The sequence below is a fragment of the Macaca thibetana genome, chromosome 7, assembly GCF_024542745.1.
Source record: "Macaca thibetana thibetana isolate TM-01 chromosome 7, ASM2454274v1, whole genome shotgun sequence".
Taxonomy (NCBI): Eukaryota; Metazoa; Chordata; class Mammalia; order Primates; family Cercopithecidae; genus Macaca; species Macaca thibetana.
The window spans coordinates 110,545,475-110,572,874 of record NC_065584.1 but is presented as its reverse complement, the minus strand read 5'-3'; the positions used below and the strand labels follow the sequence as shown (position 1 = coordinate 110,572,874).

The window sequence follows — 27,400 nt, the reverse complement described above, 5'->3', positions numbered from 1 at the left end:
GCTTCAGCACCAGCCAGGGTGTTTGGGGAGTGCTGTGCCAGAATGTGGGGAGAAGACTTAAAGTAGCCTTGGGAAGTAAGTCCTGAGGTCCCACAGGTACCCTGCATCCATTCTGCCCTCCAGGTTGTAGCATTTGGGGTCTGCAGTGGGAAGGCCTTGAACCTCTCTGAAGTGTCTTTGAGGTCATTCTCCCACTGTCTTAATGTGTATAGCCCCTGGCTTCCTTTTATCCACACTAATCTCCTTACCAAACAGTCACTTGGCCACACCCTTGGTTTTCTCTCCTAAACACATTTTTTTTTTAGTCTTTAAATGGCCAGGCTGAGAATTTTGCAAATCTTTACATTTTCCTTCCCTTTTAATTATAAATCGTCTTTAAATATTTCTCTCTTCTCATATTTTACTGTAAGCATGTAAGAGAAGCCACGTAGGATCCTGCACACCTTGCTGCTTTGAGATTTCATCTGCTAAATATCCTAGCCATTGTTTCAATTTCTGCCTTCCAGAAAGTCCTACAGCATGTATATAATTCTTAGCCGCCTTATAGCAAGGGTGACCTTTCCTTCGGTTTTCAATACCTTGTTCCTCATTCCCTCTGAGACTTCATCAAAATGATCATCACCGCCAAGACCACTCAGGTAATCCCTAAGGAGAATGAGGCTTATCCTGCACCTCTCTACTTCTGAGCTCTCACCAGAATCACTCAATGCTTCATTCACTGCAATATAGGCTTTTTTCCAGCATTCTCTTCAGAACTGTCCCAAGCACTAACCACTGCCCAGTTCGAATCCCACTTCTACATTTTCTGGTATTTGTTACAGCAACACTGTCCCCCTCTGACTTACCCTACCAAGTTCTGCCCGAGTTCGGCTGTGCTGCTACAACAGAATGCCTGAGACTAGGCGATTTATGAAGAACAGAAATGTATTCCTTCACATTTCTGGAGGCTGGAAAGTACAAGACCAAGGTGCCAGCATCTGGTAAGGGCTTTCCTGCGGTGTCCTCACGTTGCAAAAGGCAGAAGGGTAAGAGGGAACCAACTCCCTTTATCAAGCACCTGTATAAAGACGCCTGATCTCATTCGCGGGGAAGGAGCCTCATCACCTCTTAAAGCCTCCACCTCTTAACACTATCACACCGGCACACCTGAATTTTGAAAAGGAAACATTCAAACCACACACCATCATGTTGGGGGTTAGAATTTCAACATATAAATTTCGGGAGACGTAAACACAGTCCAGCCCAAATGACCATCAACAGATGAATGGGTAACAAACTCTGGCATATATATATAATGAAACGCCATTCACCAGTAAAACAGGGTCAAGTGTTGATACAACCCAAACGTGGATAGATCTCAAAAACCTACACTGAGCAAAAAGCAAAACAACAGAAACCAACAAAAAACTCAAACAAGAGTACATTCTATACAATTAGATGTATAGAACATTCTAGGAGACACCAATCAGTGCAGACAAAAGATGAGGGTGGACACGAGAGAGGAAGGAATCAAGAAGGAGAAGCAGGAAACATTTGGGGGTACATGAATATGTTCATTCCCTTGATCGTGGTGATGGTTTCCTGGGTTTTCACAGTTCACCATAGGGTATCATTTAAACGTGCAGTTCACGGACACAAAGATGGGAACAATAGATACTACAAATTCTGAATGGGGGGAGATAAGGAGGCAGGCAAGGGCTGAAAAGCTTCCTATTGGGTACCATATTCACTATCTGAGTTCCAGGATCCACGGAAGCCCCAACCTCAGCCTCATGCAATACATCCTTGTAATAAACCTGCACGTTTCCTCTGACTCTAAAGTTAAAATTAAAAAACAATAAACAAACATAAAAATATGTGCAGTACATAGATGTTGATTGTGCCTCAAAAAACTAAACAAAACAAAGACTATCCCACTCCACTCAATGTTCGTTGACTTCAATCAGAAGATGCTTCAGGCTCTACCCACCTTCGAAACTCACGGGGGTCCCAGCGCAAAAATTGAACCTAGCACGGCGCCTGAGGCAACACCCGCCTCGTGCATACAGACAGCCAGGCACAACAAATCCACTATCCATAAAATCTTCCTACAAAAGAGTTCAGACAGAAGTGTTACAGGAGCCTAGAAATCCTTCCTTGGAAACTCACACTTACCTGTTATTTTCAAAACCCTAGGTAACAGTCACTTAGGGCTTTGGAATCAAATTGAGGGTTTTTTTTTTTCCTGTTCCTTTTCATTTTATGGCATGTTATGCTTTGTTAAGGTATTCATTGCTTCATCAGACGTTTATTTAGCACCTAATGTGCACGAAGAAATGGACTAACTGCAGTTAAGGAGAAAAAAGGTTTGCTTCCTTTTCTGATAAAAGCTGCACTCATCTGTTTTAAAACAACTTAGGTTTAAAAAATGAGAAAATCGGCCAGGCGCGGTAGCTCACGCCTGTCATTCCAGCTCTTTGGGAGGCCGAGGCGGGCGGATCACGAGGTCAGGAGATCGAGACCATCCTGGCAAACATGGTGAAACCCCGTCTCTACTAAAAATACAAAAAAATTAGCCGGGCGAGGTGGCGGCGCCTGTAGTCCCAGCTACTCGGGAGGCTGAGGCAGGAGAACGGCGTGAACCCGGGAGTCGGAGCTTGCAGTGAGCCGAGATCGCGCCACTGCACTCCAGCCTGGGCGACAGAGCAAGACTCCGTCTCAAAAAAAAAAAAAGAGAGAGAGAAAATAGGGGTAAATGCATGAATAGAGTAAAAAGGACCTCAAAGTAAAAGAGGAATTTTTGCCCTAAATGTGTGTACACAGATATTCTGCATGAAAATAAAAGGGAGTCTCAGCCTCCCAGCCCTCTTCCTTTACCCTCAGTGCTTCTGGGAGGAGTCAAGGTGGAGATGGAAGTTTGGACAGGAAGGAGGGTTTGTGTCTGAGAAGCAGTACTGAAGCTGCAACTCTGGGCGAGCCAATGTGCTAGGGGCCGGAGTGCCAGGAAGGATGGAACTGTGGTCTCCATCTTGGAGGCACTCACACAATCAACAGGAAAGAATCAGGGAAACACACGATTGCAAACACATGATAAATATTTTAACAAAACTCACCAGACGCTACAGGATCATAAAAGAGAAAGTATCTTTGGAGGCTAGAAAAGCTTCACAGAGAAGTTAGAAATGCACCGAGCACTGTGGATAAGGTTCCCAGTGAGAAGAGCAGGACAGGCATGTTCCCAGGAACTTTTTTGTCTGAAAGTTGTGAGGTAAGAGCGATATTAAAGGACCATCGTGTTGTCAGCGCAGGGGATGGAGAGCGAGACCAGTGGCAGGGGAACCAGTTGGGAAATGACTACGAAGTCCAGGCAAGAAATGGCAAGATGTTGAAAGAAAACGGTGGCATTTAGGATGGAAAAGACGGCAGAGACTTGAGAAATATCTAGGATATTTGGAGTGAATGTTTAATTAGAAGTACAGGCTTAGGGCAAGAAAGGGTCACATGTGAAACTGAGTTTCCGCCATACGTCATGGAAAAAGCGAGAATATGGTCCAGGAAGAAGAGGATGCATTCATTATTGGCAATGGTGCATTTGAGTTGTGGAAGGCATTGCCACACGGAGCAAGACACATTTCCTAGCTGCAGAGGTAATTAGGGTTCACTGCCCCAGGCTAAGTTGTCAAATGCTGCAAGAGGACCCAATCTTGTAAGTGTGAACAGTGTCACTCAGACTTGGCAAGTAGGTGGACATAGGCCTTGTAAACATGAAGTGTTCCAGCATAATGATGGGGCAGAAGTTACATGAAATGGGAAGACTGCAGAGGAGAGGAGGGAGAGAATGTCTCCCAAAATGATTCACAGGTGAGACTCTCTTATCAGAAATACTTGGGACCAGAAGTGTTTCAGATTTCAAATATTTTGTATTTTAGAATATTTGCATTATGCCAATTGATCAACCCTAATCCCAAAATTCAAAATCTTAAATGCTCCAGTGAGCATTTCCTTTGAGCATCATGTCAGCACAGAAAAAATTTCAAATTTTGGAGCATTTCAGATTTCAGGCTTTCAGATTAAAAATACTCGGCCTACAATACACGACCAGATCGGAACTTTCAAGAAAATTCTGGAAATGCTCGTTTTCCTAGAGATGTTCTATGAGAAATAAAAATGTTCATGTTCTTCTAGAGTGTGCATCTTTAAAAGGATGAGTACAATTGATTGTTCTACATGACAGTCACCCTCAAGAAATGTGTGCTATGTCCCAGTTGGCTCCCTAAGAAATGATGGTGCAGGAAGTGAGAACAGATCCACAGATGGCATTTACCAACTACTGTTCAGCTCACTTGTTGACTAACTCCTGCTCAATACAGGTGCAGATCAGATAGTGCCAAGACACGGGCAGTTACTAGGTGCAGGCACTGTACTAGGCAGTGTACTAGGCACGCCAGGGACAGGCAGTCAATGAGGGAATGAGGGCACAGGCATAAGTGGCTGCTGCTTCCACAAGAAGAGTCCTGGGTACTAGGGCACTGCATGAGGAAAGGAGCTGTCCTGTATGGGAGGGGGTCAAAGAAGACCTCCAGAGAATAGGCAATGAAGCTCAACTCCAAAAAGAGCAGGAGTCAACACAGGGAAGAGAAGGTTCGCGAGTGTTTCCGCAGAGGAATCAGCTTGTGAAAAGACCTGAAGTGGAAGACAGCGTGCCACTTCCATGGGCACATCCATGGGCATCAGCTTGCCCGTGATTGCTAGCCAAACTCCAAGGCTGTTGGAGTTTCAATCCTGGTTCCACCGATTAAAACTTGTGTGACCTTAAGCAAGGTATAGAACCAGCTTTTCCCTTCCTCAGCTCCCTTGTCTGTAAAACGGGGATCGGTACAGGACCTTTACGCAGGCCGTTTGGAAGGATCCAGAGAGCTACCACACAGAAGCACATAACTGGTAAGCGTTAGCTATTACTGTTAGTATTGCATATCTTATTTTGTGCTAGGTTTCTAAGAAAATTTAAATATTGATTATTATATTTTCTGCTAAGAGATCATATGGATATATTTTTTACTTTAATAAAGCAACTTACGGAGGTATAGTTTATAGATAAAACAAGCATCCATTCTAAGAGTGCTGCTCAATAATTTTTAGCAAATGTTTTATGGTCAAGCAATCATCACCACTGATACAGTTTGGACATGTGTCCCCTCCAAATCTTACGCTGAACTTTGATTCCCAGTGTTGGAAGCGGGGCCTGGTGGGAGCTGTCTGGGTCATGTGAGTGGAGCCCTCATGAATGGCTTGGTGCCCGCCTCTGAGCAAAGAGTGAGTTCTCACTCTATTTGTTCACAGGAGAGTTGCTAAAAGGCCAGTACCCTCCCCCTCCTCTCTCTCATTCCCTCTCTCTCCATAGGACATGCTGACCCTCCTTCCACTTCTGCCACAATTGGAAGCTTCCTGAGGTCTTGCATAGCCTGCAGAACCATAAGCCAAGTAAACCTCTTTTCTTTTTTTTTTTTTTTTTGAGACAGAGTCTTGCTCTGTCGCCCAGGCTGGAGTGCAGTGGTGCGATCTCGGCTAACGGCAAGCCCCACCTCCCAGGTTCACGCCATTCTCCTGCCTCAGCCTCCTGAATAGCTGGGACTACAGACGCCCGCCACCACGCCCGGCTAATTTTTTGTCTGTTTAGTAGAGACGGAGTTTCACTGTGTTAGCCAGGATGGTCTTGATCTCCTGACCTTGTGATCCGCCCGCCTCGGCCTCCCAAAGTGTTGGGATTACAGGCGTGAGCCACCGCGCCCAGCCATAAATCTCTTTTCTTTATAAATTACCCAGACTCCAGTGTTCCTTTATAGCAACGCAAACAGACTAAGGCAACCACAATCCAGTTTTAGAAAATTTCCATCGCCCCAAGAAGTTTCCTCATGCATTTTTGCAGTCATTCTCTACTTTCACCCCCAGGCAAGTACTGATCTATTCTCTCTAAATATAGGTTTGCCTTTCTTATATAAATGGAATCATAGACTATGTAGTCTTTGGTGTCTGGCTTATTTCAAGTAGCATAATGTTCCTTGAGGTTCATCAATGCGGCTGCATTTACCTTCTGTGTATTGCCAAATAGTATTACATGGTACAGATAGGCCATATTTTGTTTATTCATTCAACAGTGTATGAACACTGGGGTTGTTTTTAGTTTGGGGCTGTTTTGAATGCCCTGCACAGAATGCACAGAAGTTGTGTAGCATATATTTTCTTTCTTTTTTCCTTTTTTTTTAGACGGAGTCTCACTCTTGTTACCCAGGCTGGAGTGCAGTGGCGCAGCCTCAGCTCATTGCAACCTCTGCCTCCCAGGTTCAAATGATTCTCCTGCCTCAACGTCTCCAGTAGCTGGGATTACAGGCACCTGCCACCACGCCCAGCTAATTTTTGTATTTTTAGTAAAGACAGGGTTTCTCCATGTTGGCCAGGCTGGTCTCGAACTCCTAACCTCAAGTGATCACTTTGGCCTCCCAAAGTGCTGGGATGGCCTATATTTTCATTTCTGTTGGGCAGATACTTAAGAGGTAGAATTGCTGGGCCATACGGTAACTCTATGTCTAAGTTCTTAAGAAACCTTCAAATAGTTTTGCAGAGTGTCTACCATTGTACATTCCCACCAACAATGTATAAAGACTCCAATTTCTCCAAATGCTTCCTAATACTTCGTATTGTCAATCTTCAAGGGAAATACTGATACAAAGACTGTGCCCATTTTTCAACTGGGTTGTGTCTTATTATTGATTATAAGTGTTCTTTCTATATACCGGACAGATATGTACTTTAAAAATATTTTCTCCCAGTAAGTGGGTCGTCTTTTCATTTTCTGAATGAATAACACTTTGGTTTTTTCTTTTTTATTTTTATTTTTATATTTTATTTTTATTTTTTGCATCTCTCAGTTCTCTTGGGAGACTGTTTTTGACATCTCCTTTAATCTGAGCATGTACTATGCCTCATGAGCTCAGAAGTAGTCTGACAATACCTTATAATTTTTTGGTATTTTCTGTCAAGTTCAACACCGTCTATTCCAGAACAAATCTAGACAGGTCATTCTACAGCCAATTCCTCTGGCAAATGGATTCCACCATCTTCCCTTTGGAATGATATCATTGGCCTCTATTAATGAGGAAAGGCCAGCAAAATGTATCACTGTGTTTATTTTAAAGATGTTTTTGAGGACACTGTCATATGGCAAAGAACTCCTCCTTTTCTAGGAGGATGTTGGCTGGTCTTGAAGACAGGAATGACTGTATTCACTAAGCAATAGGTTTGATTGCCCTGTAGACACCACCACATAACAGTAAGTTTCTCCTTCTGGGAAACTGGCCCTCTGACCCCCTTGGATGGTAATTTGTGGATCACACATATTACATCGTGATGGACGTGGCATATTCTAAACCCACTGCTCCACTCTGCCTCTTTTCCATTGGCTTTATATTCATTTTATGAATGTATTCTATTGTGTTTGCACGAGAGTGATTTTAACTGGCTCTTGTCTAGATTTGTCAACACTACCTCCCCCGCCCCAGGCTCCCCATCCCCCACCCTTCTCAGCCTCAGTGTACAAAGCCCACGATCACAGCAGGACACATCCGAGTGAACCCGGAAATGTGTGGAACCAACCTGAGCTCGTCCCTGGAACGGCTCTGGCTGCAGCTAGCAAAGGAGAAGCTTTTCCTTTCTTACAGCAGCAGCCAGCAGCATAAACCACCTGTCTGGGTATTGTAATGAAGTTGCGAACATAATGAAATAAACTAACGATTTAAAATTGCAATCGTAACACTTGTCAATTCCAGAAAAGTAAAACAAGTAAGGAGAGAGAGAGGGACTGCACAGACAGGAGAAGCTGCTTTGGAAACGGGAAGGGCTCTTTGAGGAGAAGGCATTTTAGCACCGATCTGAGTACCGAGAAGAAGAGAGCTTGGGGTGGATCCTGAGCAAAGCATGCTGAGCAGCTTAGACGCAACGGCAAGGACCCTGGGTGGGCACAGACGTCATGCACTGGTGAGACAGCGGGTGGGAGCACAGGGCCTAAGCAGGAGCCAGGGACATGGGCAGAGGGCAGACTGGGGAGGATGTGAAGGAGACGGAGAATGCTCACATCAGCGAACTCTTCATTTTTTTTTTTGTTTGTTTGTTTTGTGTTTGTTTTGTTATACAGACAGCATCTCTTTATGTTGCCCAGGCTGGTCTTGAACTCCTGACCTCAGGCAATTCTCTCGCCTCAGCCTTCCAAAATGCTGGGATTACAGACATGAGCCACCATGCCTGCCCATATCAGTGGGTTGTTTAAGGGAAGAGAAGGTGTGGTTTTCTCTGGTTACTCTGGCTACTATGTAAGAAGCACGGGAACCAGAAGAGCAGCAAGGAGGCAGGGAGAAGCATCCAGATGGAGATGCTGAAGCTGTGGGAAAGCAGGGCGGGCAGGAGTGGTGTGGGGGGGTTCAGTCCGTGCAGCTGCTGCAGGCAGCACACGACAGGACTCTCTGACGAACAAGGACGAGAGTGTGGGGAAGCCGAGAGCCCGTGACTCCAGAACCCTGTTGTGGACATTTTATATCTACGATGCTGAAACCTCCAAGTGGTTATTTAGGATGTGAGTCTGGCCCTTGGGAGAAGTGACGGCTCGTATTACATGTCAGTGCTGTTGCAGTGTGCGGATGGCACTGGAAAGGCGAGGAGGTGGAGAGAAAGTAGAAGTTAGGACCCTGTGCCCAGGACTACCTCAGGAAGGCGGAGAGGAGATGCCCCCGCGGAGACCACAGCAAACAGCTGAGAGGCCAGAGCAGAGGCTGAAGAGACGCGCAGGGAAGCTTCAAGGAACCCCGTGGTCTGGGAAACCCAAAGCCAGCCACAGGAGGCAGCACGCTGGCTGCACGGGGAAAGCAGACGGAGGGCGAGGTTGCTGGTCAGATGCAGCACGCCACCACGGGGGAGTTCCAGGGCCAGGTAGGGGTAGAAGAAAGGACAGCTTTTTAAGAAGTGGGAGAACCAGGCTCTGCTGGTTAAGGGGCCCATGAGGGCAAGGATGAGGAAAGGGTCGGGGTCCTCCTGACCCTGGTTTGGGCAATCGGGCGGCGCTCAGCTCCTGAGAGTGGCTGAGGCAGGTGCGGCAGTGGGACAGGTGTCACAGGAGGCCGTGACCGTAGTGGAAGGGGCAGTGGTAGTCGGAGGACAGCCAAAGGAACTTCCTCTTGATAACCTTTTTATTACTTTTTCATGGTGTGAGGCCCTCTGCTGAGAATGTGGCAGGTAGAGAGAATGGTAGCAGAGGCAGAGGAGGCACATGCAGAGAGTGACGCACAGGAGAGCGGAGACCCAGGCCCGATGGCAGAGGAGGCACATGCAGAGAGTGACGCACAGGAGAGCGGAGACCCAGGCCCGATGGCAGAGGATGGACAGGCAGAGAGTGACGCACAGGAGAGCGGAGACCCAGGCCCGATGGCAGAGGATGCACATGCAGAGAGTGACGCACAGGAGAGCGGAGACCCAGGCCCGATGGCAGAGGAGGCACAGGCAGAGAGTGACGCACAGGAGGGAGGGGACCCAGGCCCGATGGCAGAGGATGCACAGGCAGAGAGTGACGCACAGGAGGGAGGGGACCCAGGCCCGATGGCAGAGGATGCACATGCAGAGAGTGACGCACAGGAGGGAGGGGACCCAGGCCCGATGGCAGAGGATGGACAGGCAGAGAGTGACGCACAGGAGAGCGGAGACCCAGGCCCGATGGCAGAGGATGGACATGCAGAGAGTGACGCACAGGAGGGAGGGGACCCAGGCCCGATCAGCAACACTGGCAGCTCAGTCGCCTGGTGCCATCAGTCATCTCTGAGTGCCCCGAAATGCAGTGCTGGGCTCAGGAGCAAGGAGAGAGGATGAGGCCACCAGGATGATCCAGCCTGGAGATCTGCAGGGTACAGGCTGGAAAAACATCAGAGATGTGCATCAAAAAGGTTCTCCAAGAGGGGCCAATAGGGTGGGAAGAATGAATGCCGTGGACAGGCAATGCTGGCACACGAAGGAGTGAGAACTGGCGGCCGCAACATGCTGTTTCCATAAGATGCTGTGGGTGGGAGACAGCACGCTCCCCGTTTCCATCTGGGCACTGGTTGCACGAGCTTATGTGCAAGTGAGCATTCATCAGGCGGCACACTCCTGTGCCCGCGTCTGCCTCCTTACTGCAGGTGTGCTGTACCTCAGCAAACCACACGCCCTCAGGGGAGGAGACGCAAGAAGGAAGTGAAGCCGGCAGAGGAGCCAGGGATCAGAGACGGCAGGTGGAGGCTGAGCGGCCACACGTTGTGTGTGTCCAAAGTGCCTTCCCCAGGCACATTTGCCATGGTGGGGCTGAGGTGACCACCGTGGTAGAGACTCTGACCCAGAAGGAAACTCTAACACGTGCCAGCAACGAGGACAATAATAAGGAGAATGTGTTTGTCATTGCATTCAAACACACGGAAAACAGCCGAGGAAGGTGTGCAGAACATTTAGACATCTGAGCTACGACGGTTCACCTAGTTTCCCTAAGCCTCAGTTTCTTCCCTTGTAAAAAGAGCTTCATAAGTGCCCCTGCACTGGGGTCGGTGTGAGGATGAAGTGAGATGATACACGGAAACTGCCTGACACAGTGCCTAAAATACAACAACGTCCCCATAAACTACTGTGAACCCCAAAAATCTGAGACAGGTTTCAGTTAATTTAGGAAGTTTATTTGCCAAGGTTGAGGCTGCACGTCTGTGACACAGCCTCGTGAGGTCCTGATGACGTGTATCCAAGGTGGTCAGAGCAGTTCGATTTTATACATTCTAGGGAGACATGAGACATCAATCAACACATGTAAGATGAGCACTGGTTCGGTCTGGAAAGGCCAAACAACTCAGAGCAAAGGCAGGAAGACTGGAAGTGGGGTGAGGCTTCCAGGTCACAGGTAGATAAGAGACAAATGGCTGCATTTTTTTGAGTTTCTAACTAGCCTTTCCAAAGGAGGCGATCAGATATACATTTATCTCAGTGAGCAAAGGGGCAACTCTGAATAGAATGGGAGGTGGGTTGGCCCTAAGCAGTTCCCAGCTTGCCTTTTTCCCTTTAGCTTAGGGATTTAGGGGTCCCAAGTTTTCTTTTCCTTTCACACTATCTATGATTATTTTCATGATCACTGTTAGTAATTCTTAAAGGTGCATGGCAAATCACTCAGGACTGTCTCAGTGAACAGGAGGAGTTCAAGGAATAGGAGTGAAAGACAAATCTGAAGTCTATGGAGAACACCAAGTTCTCACAGGACACACCAAAAACAGAGAAACACAACCATCCCCTGCCTAAAGCACATCCCAAAAAGCCACATGCAAAAAAAAAAATTACAAAGCCACATAGCAGTCAGGCACAAAAAACAAGGTGCCAGGTAAATACATCCGTGCTGAGGGCATGCAGACAAGAAGGCAAGAGGGGTTCATGGGCAGCTCCTGGAGGACCTGGGGGGTCTGAGCTTGAAGCAGGAGGCGGGAGAGAGCAAGGAGAGAGCCTTCCTCACAAGGACCAGCGAGCTTTGCTAACCATTCAGGCCTTGGAACTAGGCAGGAACACACATGGTAGACTTGGGCTGGTGATTGAAGAGGTCAGAAAAATCTGAGAATCGGCAGAAAAACCAATTATTCGAAGTTACCATTTCCAGCCAGCAAAGTTAACTTTGGGTCTGGAGGGTCCTCAGAAGCCTCTCTAAGAACTGAGCAGGAAACAGAGCAACAGATATGATGGTGACAGAGAATTTTTCCCTGCAGCTGTGTGTGGGATGTGCTACATCCCAGAAGAGAGAGGAGAGAAAACCCACACGATGTAATAAGACTTGCACAAAAATGCCACATTATGACAATAAGTCCTTAAGCACCAAGGCAGGAACGAGAAGGACATGACTTAGCATTTGGTAATTATGTTGAACAAATTATGAAATAATAACTATTTATAAACGATTCTCTTACTAGTCCTGAGCACAGAGGATATGTTTTCAGATAAAAATAATAGATAATGAAATGCTAGAAAATGTTGTTAAGGTGCATGCGGTTGGTTGCCTTGTTCTGTGTAATATACTAACGACAGGCAGATTACTCTGATGCATCCAATGCCTGAATCATCAGTTGCCTTGTGTGCAAAATCCATTCTTTTGTTAGTAAACTATTAAAAACATCCATGGTCTGGCATTTATGGGCCTTCTTTATTGCAACTCATTTATAATGTATAGAATGTGACCTCAATATTCCATAGATTGCTCTAAAATTTCCAGACTTGCTACATCTTCCAAACACCAAAAGCAAAATACACAGAGAACAAGCCATGGTGAGAACACACACTGTTGTGAACTCAGCGCTGGTTTGCAATTAGAATGGAAAGCTGAGCCATGCAGGAATTCGCCACACCTTCTAAAACAAGTGCATCCAACTCAAACTATACATGAGTTGATCAATATCCTGACTCAAGGGAAAGAAACAGAAAAGTCTCATCTTCAAAATGTAAGACTGTATTGACTTTTTTTCTCCTAAAGGCCCAGAGGGTACAAACTGCAAAACAGCTCTCAGCAACTGAATGCTACATGCTGATCCTCTTCCCACTGAACGTGGTTCTGTGTGTGACGGGTGTGCGCTAGGAGTGGAGGTGGAAGCACATCCAACAAAGAGGTAGGATAATGCTCCCAATGTGGCTGATGATGCTGCATTCATATTTATAGAGAACCACAGGCTCCTAAAACCCCTATCTCAGCCCTTTGGTGTCATACCACAGCACATCCAAGTCGCTCAGAGGTAAGAGCTCCCCTCTGTATTTCACCATCCAGTACCTAACCCATCCTCACAATTGCCATGAAGAGATGATGTCACGGGGGGTTTGAGCAATGTGTGCAAGTCCCCCAAACAGGTCACACCCATAAACCATCTTCACCAGCTTCTCACAGCCTGCCTCACATCAACTTGCGAATCCCACTTACATCTCCTTAGAGGCCTCCTGTGGGTTCTCACTGCCATCAGCAAGTCTCTTCTATTTCTTTAAGAATCATCCAATTATTTTTATCACCAACTCCCTTTCTCTTTCACAGTCCATCCAGCTCACATGGCATATATCCAGTGACAGCCCAGCTCTGAGGACCTCCACCCAACCACAGCCCAGCTCTGATGACCTCCACCCAACCACAGCCCAGCTCTGAGGACCTCCACCCAATGACAGCCCAGCTCTGAGGACCTCCACCCAATGACAGCCCAGCTCTGAGGACCTCCACCCAATGACAGCCCAGCTCTGAGGACATCCACCCAATGACAGCCCAGCTCTGAGGACCTCCACCCAATGACAGCCCAGCTCTGAGGACCTCCACCCAACCACAGCCCAGCTCTGAGGACCTCCACCCAATGACAGCCCAGCTCTGATGACATCCACCCAACCACAGCCCAGCTCTGAGGACCTCCACCCAATGACAACCCAGCTCTGATGACATCCACCCAACCACAGCCCAGCTCTGAGGACCTCCACCCAATGACAGCCCAGCTCTGAGGACATCCACCCAACCACAGCCCAGCTCTGAGGACCTCCACCCAATGACAGCCCAGCTCTGATGACCTCCACCCAATGACAGCCCAGCTCTGATGACATCCACCCAACCACAGCCCAGCTCTGAGGACCTCCACCCAATGACAACCCAGCTCTGATGACATCCACCCAACCACAGCCCAGCTCTGAGGACCTCCACCCAATGACAGCCCAGCTCTGATGACCTCCACCCAATGACAGCCCAGCTCTGATGACCTCCACCCAATGGCAGCCCAGCTCTGATGACCTCCACCCAATGACAGCCCAGCTCTGAGGACATCCACCCAATGACAGCCCAGCTCTGATGACATCCACCCAACCACAGCCCAGCTCTGAGGACCTCCACCCAATGACAGCCCAGCTCTGATGACCTCCACCCAATGACAGCCCAGCTCTGATGACATCCACCCAACCACAGCCCAGCTCTGAGGACCTCCACCCAATGACAGCCCAGCTCTGATGACCTCCACCCAATGACAGCCCAGCTCTGATGACCTCCACCCAATGGCAGCCCAGCTCTGATGACCTCCACCCAATGACAGCCCAGCTCTGAGGACATCCACCCAATGACAGCCCAGCTCTGATGACATCCACCCAACCACAGCCCAGCTCTGAGGATCTCCACCAAATGACAGCCCAGTTCTGAAGACCTCCACCCAATGACAGCCCAGCTCTGATGACATCCACCCAACCACAGCCCAGCTCTGAGGACCTCCACCCAATGACAGCCCAGCTCTGATGACCTCCACCCAATGACAGCCCAGCTCTGATGACCTCCACCCAATGGCAGCCCAGCTCTGATGACCTCCACCCAATGACAGCCCAGCTCTGAGGACATCCACCCAATGACAGCCCAGCTCTGATGACATCCACCCAACCACAGCCCAGCTCTGAGGATCTCCACCAAATGACAGCCCAGTTCTGAAGACCTCCACCCAATGACAGCCCAGCTCTGGGGACATCCACCCAATAACAGACAGCCCAGCTCTTGGGCCCTCCACCCAATGACAGTCCAGCTCTGGGGACCTCCACCTGATGACAGCCCAGCTCTGGGGACTTCCACCCTATGACAGCCCAGCTCTGGGGACCTCCACCCAATGACAGTCCAGCTCTGGGGACCTCCACCCTATGACAGCCCAGCTCTGGGGACATCCACCCTATGACAGCCCAGCTCTAATGACATTGCTCTCCAGCTCTGAAGCTCCGAGGGACTGGATAATGTGGGCCATGTGTAAAGCTAAGACCACACATCCTAGCACTCAGATTACTTACCCATCACCAAAACAGTAACATGCTGTGGGTTCCAGGGAAGATGCTACCCTGAATTCTCCCCTTGTCCAAATTACGCCTACCCAAAAAGGCTCATCCAGAACTAGAACTCCACATTTTTTAAAGACAGCCCTTCAGATCTGATCATTGAATGGGATCTCTCTCTCCTCCTGGCTCCCTCCCTCACCCATCACATGTAATGCTTCATGCTTCTCTGGGGTGTACTGATTTTGTTTTCCCTTGCTCCATATTTTTCTTCTCTGAGATTGGAACAGACACCTCTTTATAAGCTGAGCTGGATCTTCGTCTTGTCAGTCTGGTATTTGGCGTTAACCAACAGAACCCAACAGATATTTACTGGATAGCTGTAACGAATCCAAGCATTCCAAAGACATTTGCCTCTTAGGCCAAAGGTAGAGATCCCTTGATCCTTGTAAATGATATTATCCTCTGTTAATCATTTTAAAGGCAGAAGAGTTCTCACTTCTGCATAGCCCAAGTATTTCCACAATCGGTTTAAGTTTATCTCCCATTCTGTCTCATTCTTTCTCTTTTGCCCACTTTAGCAAAGTAAAACAACAAAAAAAAAGTGTCATATAATTGTGTTTAGTGTTCTTTTCTGGGAGTTGTTGGTCCTACCCACACCTGAAAACAAAACAGAAACTTCCCCAAAGGCCTAGCCAAAGGCCAGAATTGGCAAAGGACAACTTGTGCAATTTAATAGCTTATTTCTATTAATACTTATAAAGAATCCGTACTAACACTGCAAAACATTTTGCATACAATCTTGGGATTAATATGATGCTCAGTGTGGCTTTTTTTCTTATTAGTACTCTCGTCTATTCCCCAGCTGATCCAGATAATCCACGTTTCCTCCTTAGCAGCCGGCTTTGGACGGCTGTAGCTATCTCAGATATTCAGAACACCACCCACCATCCATCATCCTCCACAAGGTGGCCAGAATGATTCTTCGAACATGCCAACTTAATCCTGTTACTCCTGAAGCTGTACACCTCAGTGCTTCCACACTGAACTGTGGCCCTCCTGGGCTCAGCTCACAAGCCTGATGTGATCAGATCCAACCCCTCTTCAGCCTGCCTCTCCCCACACTCACTGCTGACACGCTGTGGGGCCACTTCACCCCCTGGTGGCCTGGACGAGCTCTTCCTCTGCTGCAATGCTTCCTCCACTGCCCTTCACCAGGCCCCTCTGTGCATCTCCTCGTGGTCCCCACCGCCACCTGGCAAGTGGTGCTTCCTACAGGTTGCCTGCATGCACCACACTGACCTCTGGGCGGGCACATGCACATCGGTCTGAATTGTAATTATTCCTGCCATGTCCACAACAGCACGGCAAGCTCCTGGTCTTAGATCTGCATGCGAAGCATTTGGCACAGCGCGAGGCACGTGACAGGTGCTCGTGAGTGTTTGCTGCACAGATGTGGGACCCACTAAAGAGGGAAGGAACGACGCTGCTCAGTACGGACCGTTCCAGGACTCCGCACACACACTGACAGGTATGCCTTTCTTTCCAGGAACTCAGGTTGGCACTCTCCACGGATGGAATATGCTGGTTTCAATTTCACACTTCAAATCAGGCATAAAATCATTATATGAAAATCCATGGCACAATGATTCAAACAATTGTCGATCGTTCCTAAAATTGTTCTTATTCAAATTTTATTCACACTTTAATAGGCTCAATTTTGCAATATCCATGGGTAAAAGCTAAGTTTTAAATATTCAGCTTTGAATGACTGACAGCACTACTTAGCAGATATTTATTATCATTCCAGCACAGTGTTTTAAAATGCCTCGAGGTGTGAACACATTGATCCCTGCATTGTAGCTATATTGACCAGTGTTTCTGTCGTGAAATAGGTCAGATCGTCAGTTTGGACACAGCTATGCTAAGGACGGTCAGCTCTGAATATTAACTTCACAAGCTAGTTCAAGAAACCAGGACAACAAGAAAAAGACAAGAAAGAGTTAAATCCAAAAATTCACCCAGTAACTGACATCATAACCCAAAACTGGCAATTCCCAAACCTGACTGGTCATTAGAACCTGTCTTACCTGTCACTTCTATCAGCTGCTGTCAGTCATCATTTTTCTCCTGGCTCTCTGATCCCTGGCTCAATCGCACAGCATTGTAGAACTTAGTGTCTGAAATATCCATGTGATGAAGATTCAAAGGGGCTGTGACGTAGGAAGATGAGATTGGGACAAGCAGGCATCATTTCAGAGCATCCAGGGACCCAGACAGTCAGGTTTTTAAAAATTGGCAGTTGTACAATCTCTTCCCCCGCCCCACCGAAAGGAATTAGATTTTACTTAGACCACAAATATCTTCTCTTAGGATTACCAAGAGTTCTCTGATTCATGAGCTGTTACAGTCTTTCTCTTTAAATCTTCTTTATACATGTACAGGGCCTTTACATATATGCAATCCCTGAGGATTTTCTAGCTACTTCAAAAGGGAGGAAGATTCCTCAAAAGGGAACCCAGAATCGAGGTTGAAAGATGAACTGCTGAGCAACAGAAACACCTTACTTCTGCAACATGGAGCCTATATTCTAGTGAAGTGCATTGTGTGGACATTCCCAAGATTCTGTTTATTTTATCAGAATGTGTTTAAAAAAAAAAAAAAAAAGTTAGTATTATCATTGTCCCAAAAATAAGGCACTCAAAGGGGATGCAAACAAGATCCTGTGGGGGTTGTGTAGGGAGGAGAACGCTCCAACACTTCAAATGTCAGTAAATACTTCATTCTGCAAGGCTTTCACTCTCCTCCATCCACCCAGGGGTCCCCACCAGCTCTCCTGAGGGGACCTGAAATACGTGGCTGCTCCGGCTGTGGGAATGCAGGCAGTGCCGCTAGGTGCAGTAGGCAGGGACAGAGAAGCTGAACCTCCTGTAAGAGTCCAGAATATGCCACCCCAAAATATGCTTCTTTGGCATAATGATAATTTTAAGCTGGTAATTTTGAGAAACTGCAGGCAGGAAAAGCTCTGAAAACAGAGTAGAAGTGGCCCTTTGGAAGGGGAACTTGCATCTAAGAAGGAAATCTCCATTTGTAAGGGTGTCTCCCTGCGGGCACCAGGAAGAGGAGGGCTCTGAGTCACTCATCAACGGAGAGGCACCCGCTGAAATCTACATAACAAGCCTTATTCTGGCTCCTCCTGGTCACCTCCCCAAACCAGGCCTCTCCACTCCCTTCTTTCCGCAGAGGATGATAGTTAAGCCTGAATTCAAAGCCACCTCTTTGGGATGTACTCATTTCTCTGGGTACCTCCCAGCTGCACATGGGCACGCATTAATCTTCTGCTTGTTTTTCTCTTGTTGATCTGTCTTTTGTTACAGAGCTCTGTCTCAACTAAGAACTGTAAAGGGTAAAAGGGAAATCATTTGTCCACCCCTGCACTCCTACCTAAGGGAAAGAGCCTGCACCACAAAATACAGACCCCACCTCAAATGTCCACAGTGTTCCCTGACAGGCATCATAAATCTGATGAGACAGGGCTCCCTGGTGAGTCAGTGGAGACACCAAGAAAGAGACAGGACCAGCAGATTTTAGCTGCGCCTTCACTGCTCCCAGAGGATGTAGTGGCATCTGAGAACATCAAAGACAGACCAGCATCCATAATAGTTCAATTAAAGCTTCCCAATGTGGTCACAGGTTACTTTTCTAACTGTAGCTCCACACCAAGCTCAGTTTTCCATCTACTCAATATTGCTGAGAAAAAAGTTTTACATTCTTTAAATTGAAATGCATTCCATATTTTTTTTAATGAGCCCCCAGTATACGCAGGTTCCATGCAATAAATCTTGGCTTACCTCACCTAATTTCCTTTTTTTCTCTTTGCTCAGATACAGTTTGCCCCATCTAGGTCCTCAACAAGGGTGGCTCATTAGAACAACCTGGAGAGCTTCAGTTGGGCTGGGGTGCAGCATGGGTTATCCGGATTCATTCTAAGATGGTTTCAGGAATTGCCAAACTATCTCCCGAAAGGGAGACCTGAGCACCACACCACCAGGATCTCTGGATGGCTGTTTGGGTTGCTTGTGTATAAAAGAGAGAATTTGAGAATGCAGGACTAAACCATCTCACAAACACTGAGGCCCTCCAGTTCGTTATTCTTCTGGGCCAATTAGGGTCTTGGTGACATAGGCACTCAGATGGAAAACAAACCACATGACATGCTGTGACAATCAAAACTGGCTTCTCACCTTCATTTCTTCTTGGTGGCTGCAGTTGAAGGGGGAAATTCTAAGGCAATTTTTTCACTGAGTTTTACGTTAATATTCAGTCCTCGTAATCTGACAGAATTTCAAGCTTGGCAGCATTGGCGTCTTTAAGTATCTTCTTGGCAACACTTTGGATTTTATAGATAGAGAAACCAAGGCCCAAGGCAAAGACATTCATTCAGGAATACCACGGCTGGCCCGGGAAGCAGTCATAGAAATCAGGGTTTTCTGACTCCTCCCATATGCTCTTTCTGCTCCTTCAGATGTGAGTCACTGGATCTGAGGGCTGGGCATCCTTGTTCTGGCTCCCCGTGCCACAGCCAGCCCTGCCCTCCCCCTGGGTGCCTCTGCTCAGCTGCAACTGTGACTACCTCTCCATGCCCCCTGCTTTGCCTCAGGGACCTATCAGCTTCACACTACGTTAGATTGTATCATTCATTTCCCAGGAGAGTGACTTCATTTTAATAATAATACGAAAGCTCTCAACCTTAAGACATTTAGAGTAGCTTCCAAAATGTCACTCAAAAGGGTCTCTTTTCTTCCACTGAGAAGATTCCGAGTTCTGCAATCACGGTAAGCACATTAATAAAGGGGTAGAGGGTAGAGGTCCTGAAGTTTACACAAATCAGAGGAAAAAAATTCATAGAAACATCCCACTCAATTTGCAGAAGGTATCCGTCAAACTAATTTTATCATTAGAGTCTTTACAAGGGCACAATATAAAATGATGTGTGCTTTGAACAAGTTATACACATCTTTTAACTTTCCCTATGTGAAAATAATTTGAGTCTTTTGAATGTTGTATGCTGCTTAGTTGAAGGCATTCTTTTCTAATTCCGCATCCTGGTAAGTGTGGAACTATCCTGGAATATAATCCCTCCCTACCTAGAGTAGTTATTTTCACACTAAGAAATCCTACATTTTGGCATTCATCAGCTGTAATTTTGCAAAGAATGAGCTACCCACATTTAATTTAAGCAAATAATTATCTTCACAAATATGAAGATAGAATGTGCCTGTGCCTGTAGACACAGAGTTGAGCACTCATGGGTGGAAAGTGCAGCCTCTGAAGGGGACACACCTGGCCTCCCCGCCATGGTCATTGTCCTGATGAATTCTCCTAGAAGTTCTAGTTCACCGACTGTCAGTTGGAAATCTGTATGATTTAACTCAGAAAATAATACAGGTCACCAGGAACGTGAAGAATACACAGGTAAACAGAAATGCTTGTTTTGTGAATGAGGATATCACTGCCTACCACATCTCCCTCTGATTATCCATGAGGCAAACCAAGCCCACGATTCCTGTGCACCATTGTTTTTTCACAAAGAAAAACTTATCAGACACGTGATGTAAAACAATTGTACCAGTGTTCCCTGAATTCCTTTTCTGTGAGAAAAAAAAAGAAGGTCATAAACAAGAATGGTAATTGGTTAGCCCCAAGGAATGGGCACATCCTGAGCAGGGCATCTCACAATTTGGGCAGATTCCTTTTTGGTGTTGTTTCCCACGTTTCATTGGCTGCTACAATCCATGTGTACATCACTCTGCTCTCCTGGTTCACAAGCCAAGCTTTTCATATTCATTTCTTGTTACTTATGCAGAGCTCTTCACCCACAACACCCTTCTGCCAGGGAACATTGTGCCCATCTTCTAGAAATGTCACTTGTTCCGAAACCCTTCTTTTCTCCTCCATGTAACATAAATCTAACAGTATCAGTGGATCCTCTCTCCTCCTGGGCCATCACAGCTGAGAAATAAAAATGAAACCCTGAAACCCCCAACCAACTGAATGCACCCCCTCTTGGCCAAGGATCCCCTAGAGAAATTGTGGAAGCTGAGTTCTTGGCCATTATGAGATGCAAGGTCAGAGATGCCTCATGATATACCCTTTCCCTTGCTAAGCACCTTTCTTCCCAGGGGCTAAACAGAAACCAGCCCTTCTGAAAGACTCCACCACTGACAGCAACCAACTGCCTGAGGCTGCCTCTCCCTTGTACCATTTCAGCAAAACCACCAACCAGCATTCTTTCCTGGTAAAGACCACCAGCCATGGAGCGGCTGGGGCCGGTCTGCCGCGGGTGTACAGTGAGGGGAACTGCATCCTCTGCTTCACCTTTTGATGTCAGAGGGCTGAAAACTCCCCTGGGATGATGATAACCGATCGTTGAACGTAGGTCCCATGGAGAGGCATGAGGCTAACTGCATATGTGCCCGGTTCTCCTCTCTTCTTTTGTAAATATTCATGACTCCTCCTACAGTGTATTAAATATGCATATTCAGCTATCCCAGTATGCATAAATTCCTGCTCGCTTTGCCCCTCCCTCAAAGTGTTTATTTCCAGCTTTTGATGGGAGGCTACACTTCCCAGCCTGTCAGAATGGCCATGCAGGCTGCAACCCTTTATAAGAAATAAAGCTCTCCTTTCCAAATGTATGCCCCTTGACATTCTTCAGTTGACAGAGCCCATGGAGCTCACAATACACTATGTGAATGTTGGCCAAGACTTGTCAAAGCGATCGGTACAGTGTCACTTTCTTGAAGACAGATGCCATTTCTAATTAACTGCTGTCCCTCCGTCACAGTGCCCCTCCTTGTACCTAGTGCATTCAACAGGTATCTGTAGAATGAATTGGTTCTTAGGAAAAGGTGCCCTATTCCCTCAAACACACACACAAAAGTCTGGATTTTCATAGCCTTGTGAGGAGTTTCAACTGACTGAGTATTTTTCTGGGAAGGCACTAAGCAGCTATAACTTCAGCTGTCTTTTCAGGCTGATGCACAGTCTTAAAGTAAGTTTATAATTCCACCATCCCTCCCCAGAAGCTGTCCCCTCCACTTTTCGCTCCTCAGAGGCACATGACCTAAGAAGGCTGGGGAGGACTGTGGTGCCCTTATTGATCCACCCACTGCCTGCCACCTCTCCATCATCCTCCACACACCACATTGGACAAAAGCGCCAATGTTACTTGCTATGAACACTGACCTCATAGCAAGTAACTGGTAATGATGCTTACATGCAAATTACTTCTAAATTCTTTAATTTTTAATTCTGTATTTTGAAATGATTTCAAACTTTTGAAAATGATGCAAATCTAGAACAAGTTGACTATCCCTTATTCAAAATGCTTGGGACCATAAGTGTTTCAGATTTGGAGTTTTTTTGTATTTGAGGATATCTGCAAATAGATAATGAGATATCCATCCTGGGGATGGGACCCAAGTCTAAACACGAAATTCATTTATGTTTCATATACAACTTAGACACATAGCCTGAAGACAATTTTGTGTAATATTTTTAATAATTTTGTCCACGAAACAAAGTTTGCATATGCTGAACCATCAAAAATCAAAGGTGTCACTATCTCAGCCACCCATGTAGACAATCGGTGGTTGTTCGGCATCACCATCAAAAAACACAGTGAGTAATGCTCATGAGTCTTGGTCCCATGCGGGAGCCGGCTTTGGCATGTCCGGCCTGCACGCGTGTCATTTTACTCCTCACTGCGGGTGTGCCAGTATGGGGGAATCTGGGTGTGCTGGGCATGCACAGAAAGGACATATCACAGCTGGAGGGAGCTGGGAGGGCCATTTGTTCCCTTGGGGATACTGAATGAACTGTACGTTGTGTGCCCGCATTTTGACTGCAACCCATCACATGAGGTCAGATGTGAAATTTTCCGCTGGTTGGTATCACGTCAGCACTAAAAATGTTTCAGATTTTGGAACATTTCAAATTTTGGATTTTTGGATTAAGGATGCTCAACCTGTTTAAAGATTTCCCATATACCATTAGTCTAGCTTCTTCAAACGTTAACATCCTACATAACTGCAGTAAAATGATCAAAACTAGGACATCAACGATGGTCTCCTATTAACTAATTCACAAGTCTTATTCGAATGTCACTGATAGTTCCACATTAGTCCCTTTCTGGACCAGGTTCCAAACAAGGATGCACATTGCCTTTAGCAGTCTTCTTGAAGCTTGGACACTTCCTCAGTCTGTCTTTGTCTTTCATGATCTTGACACCACTGAGGACTTCTGACAAGGTATCCTACAGAATGTCTGCAGTTTAGGATAGCCTGACGTTTCCTCATGACTCAATTCAACTTACATATTTTTGGCAAATATATCACAGAGGTGATGCTGTGCCCTTCCTGGTGATCTTACAAGTAGGGACACAATGTCTCTCTGTGCCACTGTCAGCAAGGTTAACTTTTACCACCTGGTCAGGCTGGTATCTGCTGGGTTTTTACACTGCAAAGTCACTATTTTGCTTCTCCTTTCGCAATGAAGAGGCATCATGTGGGGAGATATCTTGAGATTGTGCAAATATTTTTTTTCTAATTAAAATTTCACACCCGGGAGTGGTGGCTCACACCTGTAGTCCCAGCACTTTGGGAGGCCGAGGCGGGCGGATCATGAGGTCAGGAGTTCAAGACCAGCCTGATCAACATGGTGAAACCTCGTCTCCACTAAAAATACAAATATTAGCTGGGTGTGGTCACACGCGCATGTAATCCCAGCTACTAGGGAGGCTGAGGCAGGAGAAATGCTTGAACCTGGGAGGTGGAGGTTGCAGTGAGTTGAGATCATGCCACTGTACTCCAGCCTGGGCGATAGAGCAAGACTCCATCTCAGGAAAAAAAAAAAAAATCACTCACCAGTTTTAGCAAGTACTAGTGACTCTCACCTGAAATTTTGGTTATTATGATTCCCATCAAATGATGACTTTCTAATTCCATCATCCTCTACAGTAAGGAAGAGACGACCCTCCGTCCTTAGGTATTTACTTATTACGTATTTATCTATTTAATTATGTATTTGTATCAGTGTGGACTCATGAATAGTTTATTCTATGAGATACTTTTATTCTGTAGGTTTTAGTACAAAACAAAGTCATTATTTTGTTGCTCAAACTGCCCCATATTTGGCCATCAGGAGACCTTTCAACTCTGTTCTATGCTGTTTCAATAGACTCCCAACATTTGTAAGCACTTTCTTACTTTCTGATACTAAAGGATTTTGTAAGCTTGCCTAGCACTTTCCCTACCCCAGCCTTGAAATCAGGGATTGCTCCTAGAAGCCCTGATTCATTTTATTGGAGGATATTAGAAACCAAGATCAGGAAGCCAGGTGTGCTCATGACTGCTCAAATAACACGCCCTGGCCGGAGCTGGGACCCCGAGTCCATTTACACACAGCCACATCCGCTTCTCTCTCTCTCTCTCTCTGCATGTGTATCATAACTTCATGTGCTCACACCAATACCACTGATTCCAACTCAACATCACAAGGTTCATACGAGCCTTAATTATTTCCTTGTTTATCACTCTTTTCTTAGACAAGGAGAAACTTGCTTTTATTATTGAACACACTCACTTATTTACTCACATCTAGAATACAGATAATTTCAGAAACTCTATCACGTACCCCTGTGAGAAACTAACATCCTTACTAACTAGAATACAATACTTGAGAGGAGTTGTTATTCCCTTCGAGTCAATGGTCAAAAGACTGTTTTTCAAAGTTACCGACATTGATTCTTGATTCTCCCATCCCAGCCCATCCAGATATACTGCAACTAAAGGTAACATTTAAACAGGAAGGCGAGACATTCCTCCAGGGGAACAACTGAGGGATTCTCTGTCAAATGGCTTATGATACCTCGCTCTACGAGGCGAGGCTCACAACTGCATCAATGAGACCAAAACCCCAAACACCATCAAAGTTTAAATCTTCCCCCTGTAACAGCACTAGACAGGGGAAACAAATGCCCAAAGTGTCACTCCGTCATCTACAGCACCTGCCCTCCACGGCTGGCCTAGGACTGTCCCATTCCAGCACGCACGGAGCCCTTATGGAAAGGAAAGACTGTGTGCTGGAGTGGAGGCAGTGACTCTAAGGACACACATCACTTCTGCTGAAATTCAAGCCCGAGGCCTCACCTGTAACTACAACAGAGACTGGAAAAGGCGGGCTGGCTCCAGGCCCAAGGGAGAAGACACCATGGATGAGGTGAGCTGGCCACACGCCACACGCTGCCAACACAGAACATTCATAACGGAGAGATACACTTAAAAGTGCCTTTTCGAAAAGCTCTGATGGTGGTATTCTATGCAGTCACCATTAACGTATTTCATCTTTCATGACATATTTGTTCCAGGACTCTTCTCGGACTTTCAAACTCAAAGGACTCTCATGTTGTTACCTGTATGTTATTTTCCAAAAGATCTCTGGTCCTGTCTAGATATTTCAGCTCATATACCAGCAGCTAGCTTTTATTTCATCCCTTATATAGGCAAGGCTTTGTGCTAAGCAATTTAAATGCATATGGTTACATAAATTTGTTCACACAACACTAAAATGCGCAATGAAAATGTAGCTTCCTGATGCAATTTTCCTGAAGAAGGTCCTGGTTTTGGTGGTATAACAGAAACACCCTATACTGAGTAAACGTGAGTCAAGTCTGACTTAGTAACTTGTAAGATAGATACTTCAACTGTGTTAAAAATATATGTATCATTCAGATCCACTTGCTTTCCCCCACTGCTCTGCAAGTTGGCGTCTGCTGATCTTGCATCAGGAAAGAGGCCTGGGCAAGGGGCCGGGGGCCTCTGGGTTCTCAGTGGTCCTGGCTGCACGGTGTATTCAGACTGCTCAGCTCCCCGCCCTGGAGACCACTGAGCAACCCTGCCTCCGACTGGCCCTCGGGAGCAACATGTAGGTAACAAGCTTAGAACTTTAGTCTGGCAGACCGGTCCACCATCCCTCCCCAGAAGCTGTCCCCTCCACCTTCCACTCCTCAGAGGCTCATGAACCCAAGAAGGCTGGGGAGGACGGTGGTGCCCTTATCGATCCAGCCACCGACTGCCACCTCTCCATCATCCTCCGCACAGTACACTGGACAAAAGCGCCAAGCTAGTGGCTAGCCTTTTAGAAGGCCTGCAGACTTGCACACAACCCCTACAGACGAAGCCTTTAAGTTAATCTGGGTGTTTCTAAAGCCTCCATGGATCAGGCCCCCAAATTCTCTGTGGATGTGGAAGGTGGGGAACAAAATCTCACTTCTCCCTGTAACCCCTTGAGCCAAAAATAGATCATTCATGCTTTCCTTTTTCAGGGCAGAAAGGTTCACACCGTCTGTTCCCTATGCCCCCAGCAGCCTCCTTCACTTCCTCCAGGTGCATGCTGAGATTCCACCCAAGCAGCAGAGCCTTCCCTGATGACCACCGGCCCTGCACTCCCTACCTGCCAGGCTCTGCCATGCCCAGCAGCACATGTTACCATCCAACACAATAGATGTTTACCTGCGTGTTTGTTTGTAGTCTGTCTGTCTCTACAGAACATCTGTCCCAGCATGGCAGAGGCTTCATTCTATTCCCTGATGTAACCTCAGTACCTAGAACCAACTTAGGTGCATAAGAGGTATGCACTAACTATTGTCAAATGAATGCTGAACACATAAATGGCCTGGCCATGTCAGGCAGAAGCAGTATCGTCTCTATACTTACAGGAAGAACACCAATATAGACAAAAGAAATTTAGAAGAAACCTGGCTTTCAAATATTCTAAATTCCTAAGACATCTAGCAAACATTTGTTTTTACAGTCCAAGTAGAGAAAAAGTATCATTCTTCTGTTGGTTACATCCCATTTCCTGAAGCCCTGTTGCCCCTGGATTAATTGATAAGACCAGGGCAATGAGACCTACAGGACGGAACGACAGTTTCCCGGTGCACAGGCACCTCCCCCCGCCCTGCGGATGAACGCGGCCACGTCCCACTGTGGAGAGAAAGAAGAGGAGCTGAAGAGAAGAGGCCAGAGCCTTCAGCCCAGGGCCACGGAGCGAAAGGCCAGGGTGGGGCTGGGTCCTTGGGACCATGATTTTTCCTTTACATTTTAAAGTCATTTTACCATTGTGGATTGTTTTCTAGGTTTGGTACATCTATTAATGAATTACCTAATGAAGTGTAGTATAATAGAGAAGATCAGAACGGAAGTCGGTGCCAGATGTCCAAGCTGAAATCCTCCATCTAGTTTTTGCTGGTTATGCTATATCGCACGAATTGCTCAATCCAAATACACTTCAGTTTCCTCACATGTGAAACAGGGTTAAGAGTGAATCCTTTCCTCAGAGGAGCATTGAAAGCAGCCAATGAACTCACACATATGCAGCCCTTATAATAGAAGCTAACAGGTTACTTTTACCAAGCAATAATGAATACAATTGGGGTTCAACATTTCACCTCACAGGTGTGGTCTTTCCAGCCACTGCTGCAAAGTCTTATTTTCAGCAACACCAGTATTAATGA

The 27,400-nt window shown here is 46.5% G+C and overlaps 1 protein-coding gene across 7 annotated transcripts; it reads right to left on the bottom strand.

Annotated features, from left to right (window-relative positions):
- Positions 1-6,163: 6,163 nt before the first annotated feature.
- Positions 6,164-14,731, bottom strand: LOC126958071 (uncharacterized). 7 transcript variants are annotated; one of them, XM_050796186.1, is made up of 7 exons: positions 14,344-14,731; positions 14,096-14,219; positions 14,003-14,064; positions 13,724-13,940; positions 13,569-13,599; positions 13,445-13,506; positions 6,164-13,134 (listed from the first exon to the last, which is right to left on the bottom strand). In XM_050796186.1, the coding sequence occupies exons 1-7, from the start codon at positions 14,719-14,721 to the stop codon at positions 13,079-13,081; spliced, it is 930 nt and encodes a 309-aa protein (XP_050652143.1). In that variant the 5' UTR covers positions 14,722-14,731; the 3' UTR covers positions 6,164-13,078. The 7 variants fall into 7 exon arrangements, 6 of the variants coding, with proteins under 6 accessions (XP_050652143.1, XP_050652139.1, XP_050652138.1 ...); XM_050796182.1 differs by lacking the exon at positions 14,096-14,219 and having other exon boundaries at positions 14,003-14,095; positions 14,282-14,731; XM_050796181.1 differs by having other exon boundaries at positions 14,003-14,219.
- Positions 14,732-27,400: the final 12,669 nt, after the last annotated feature.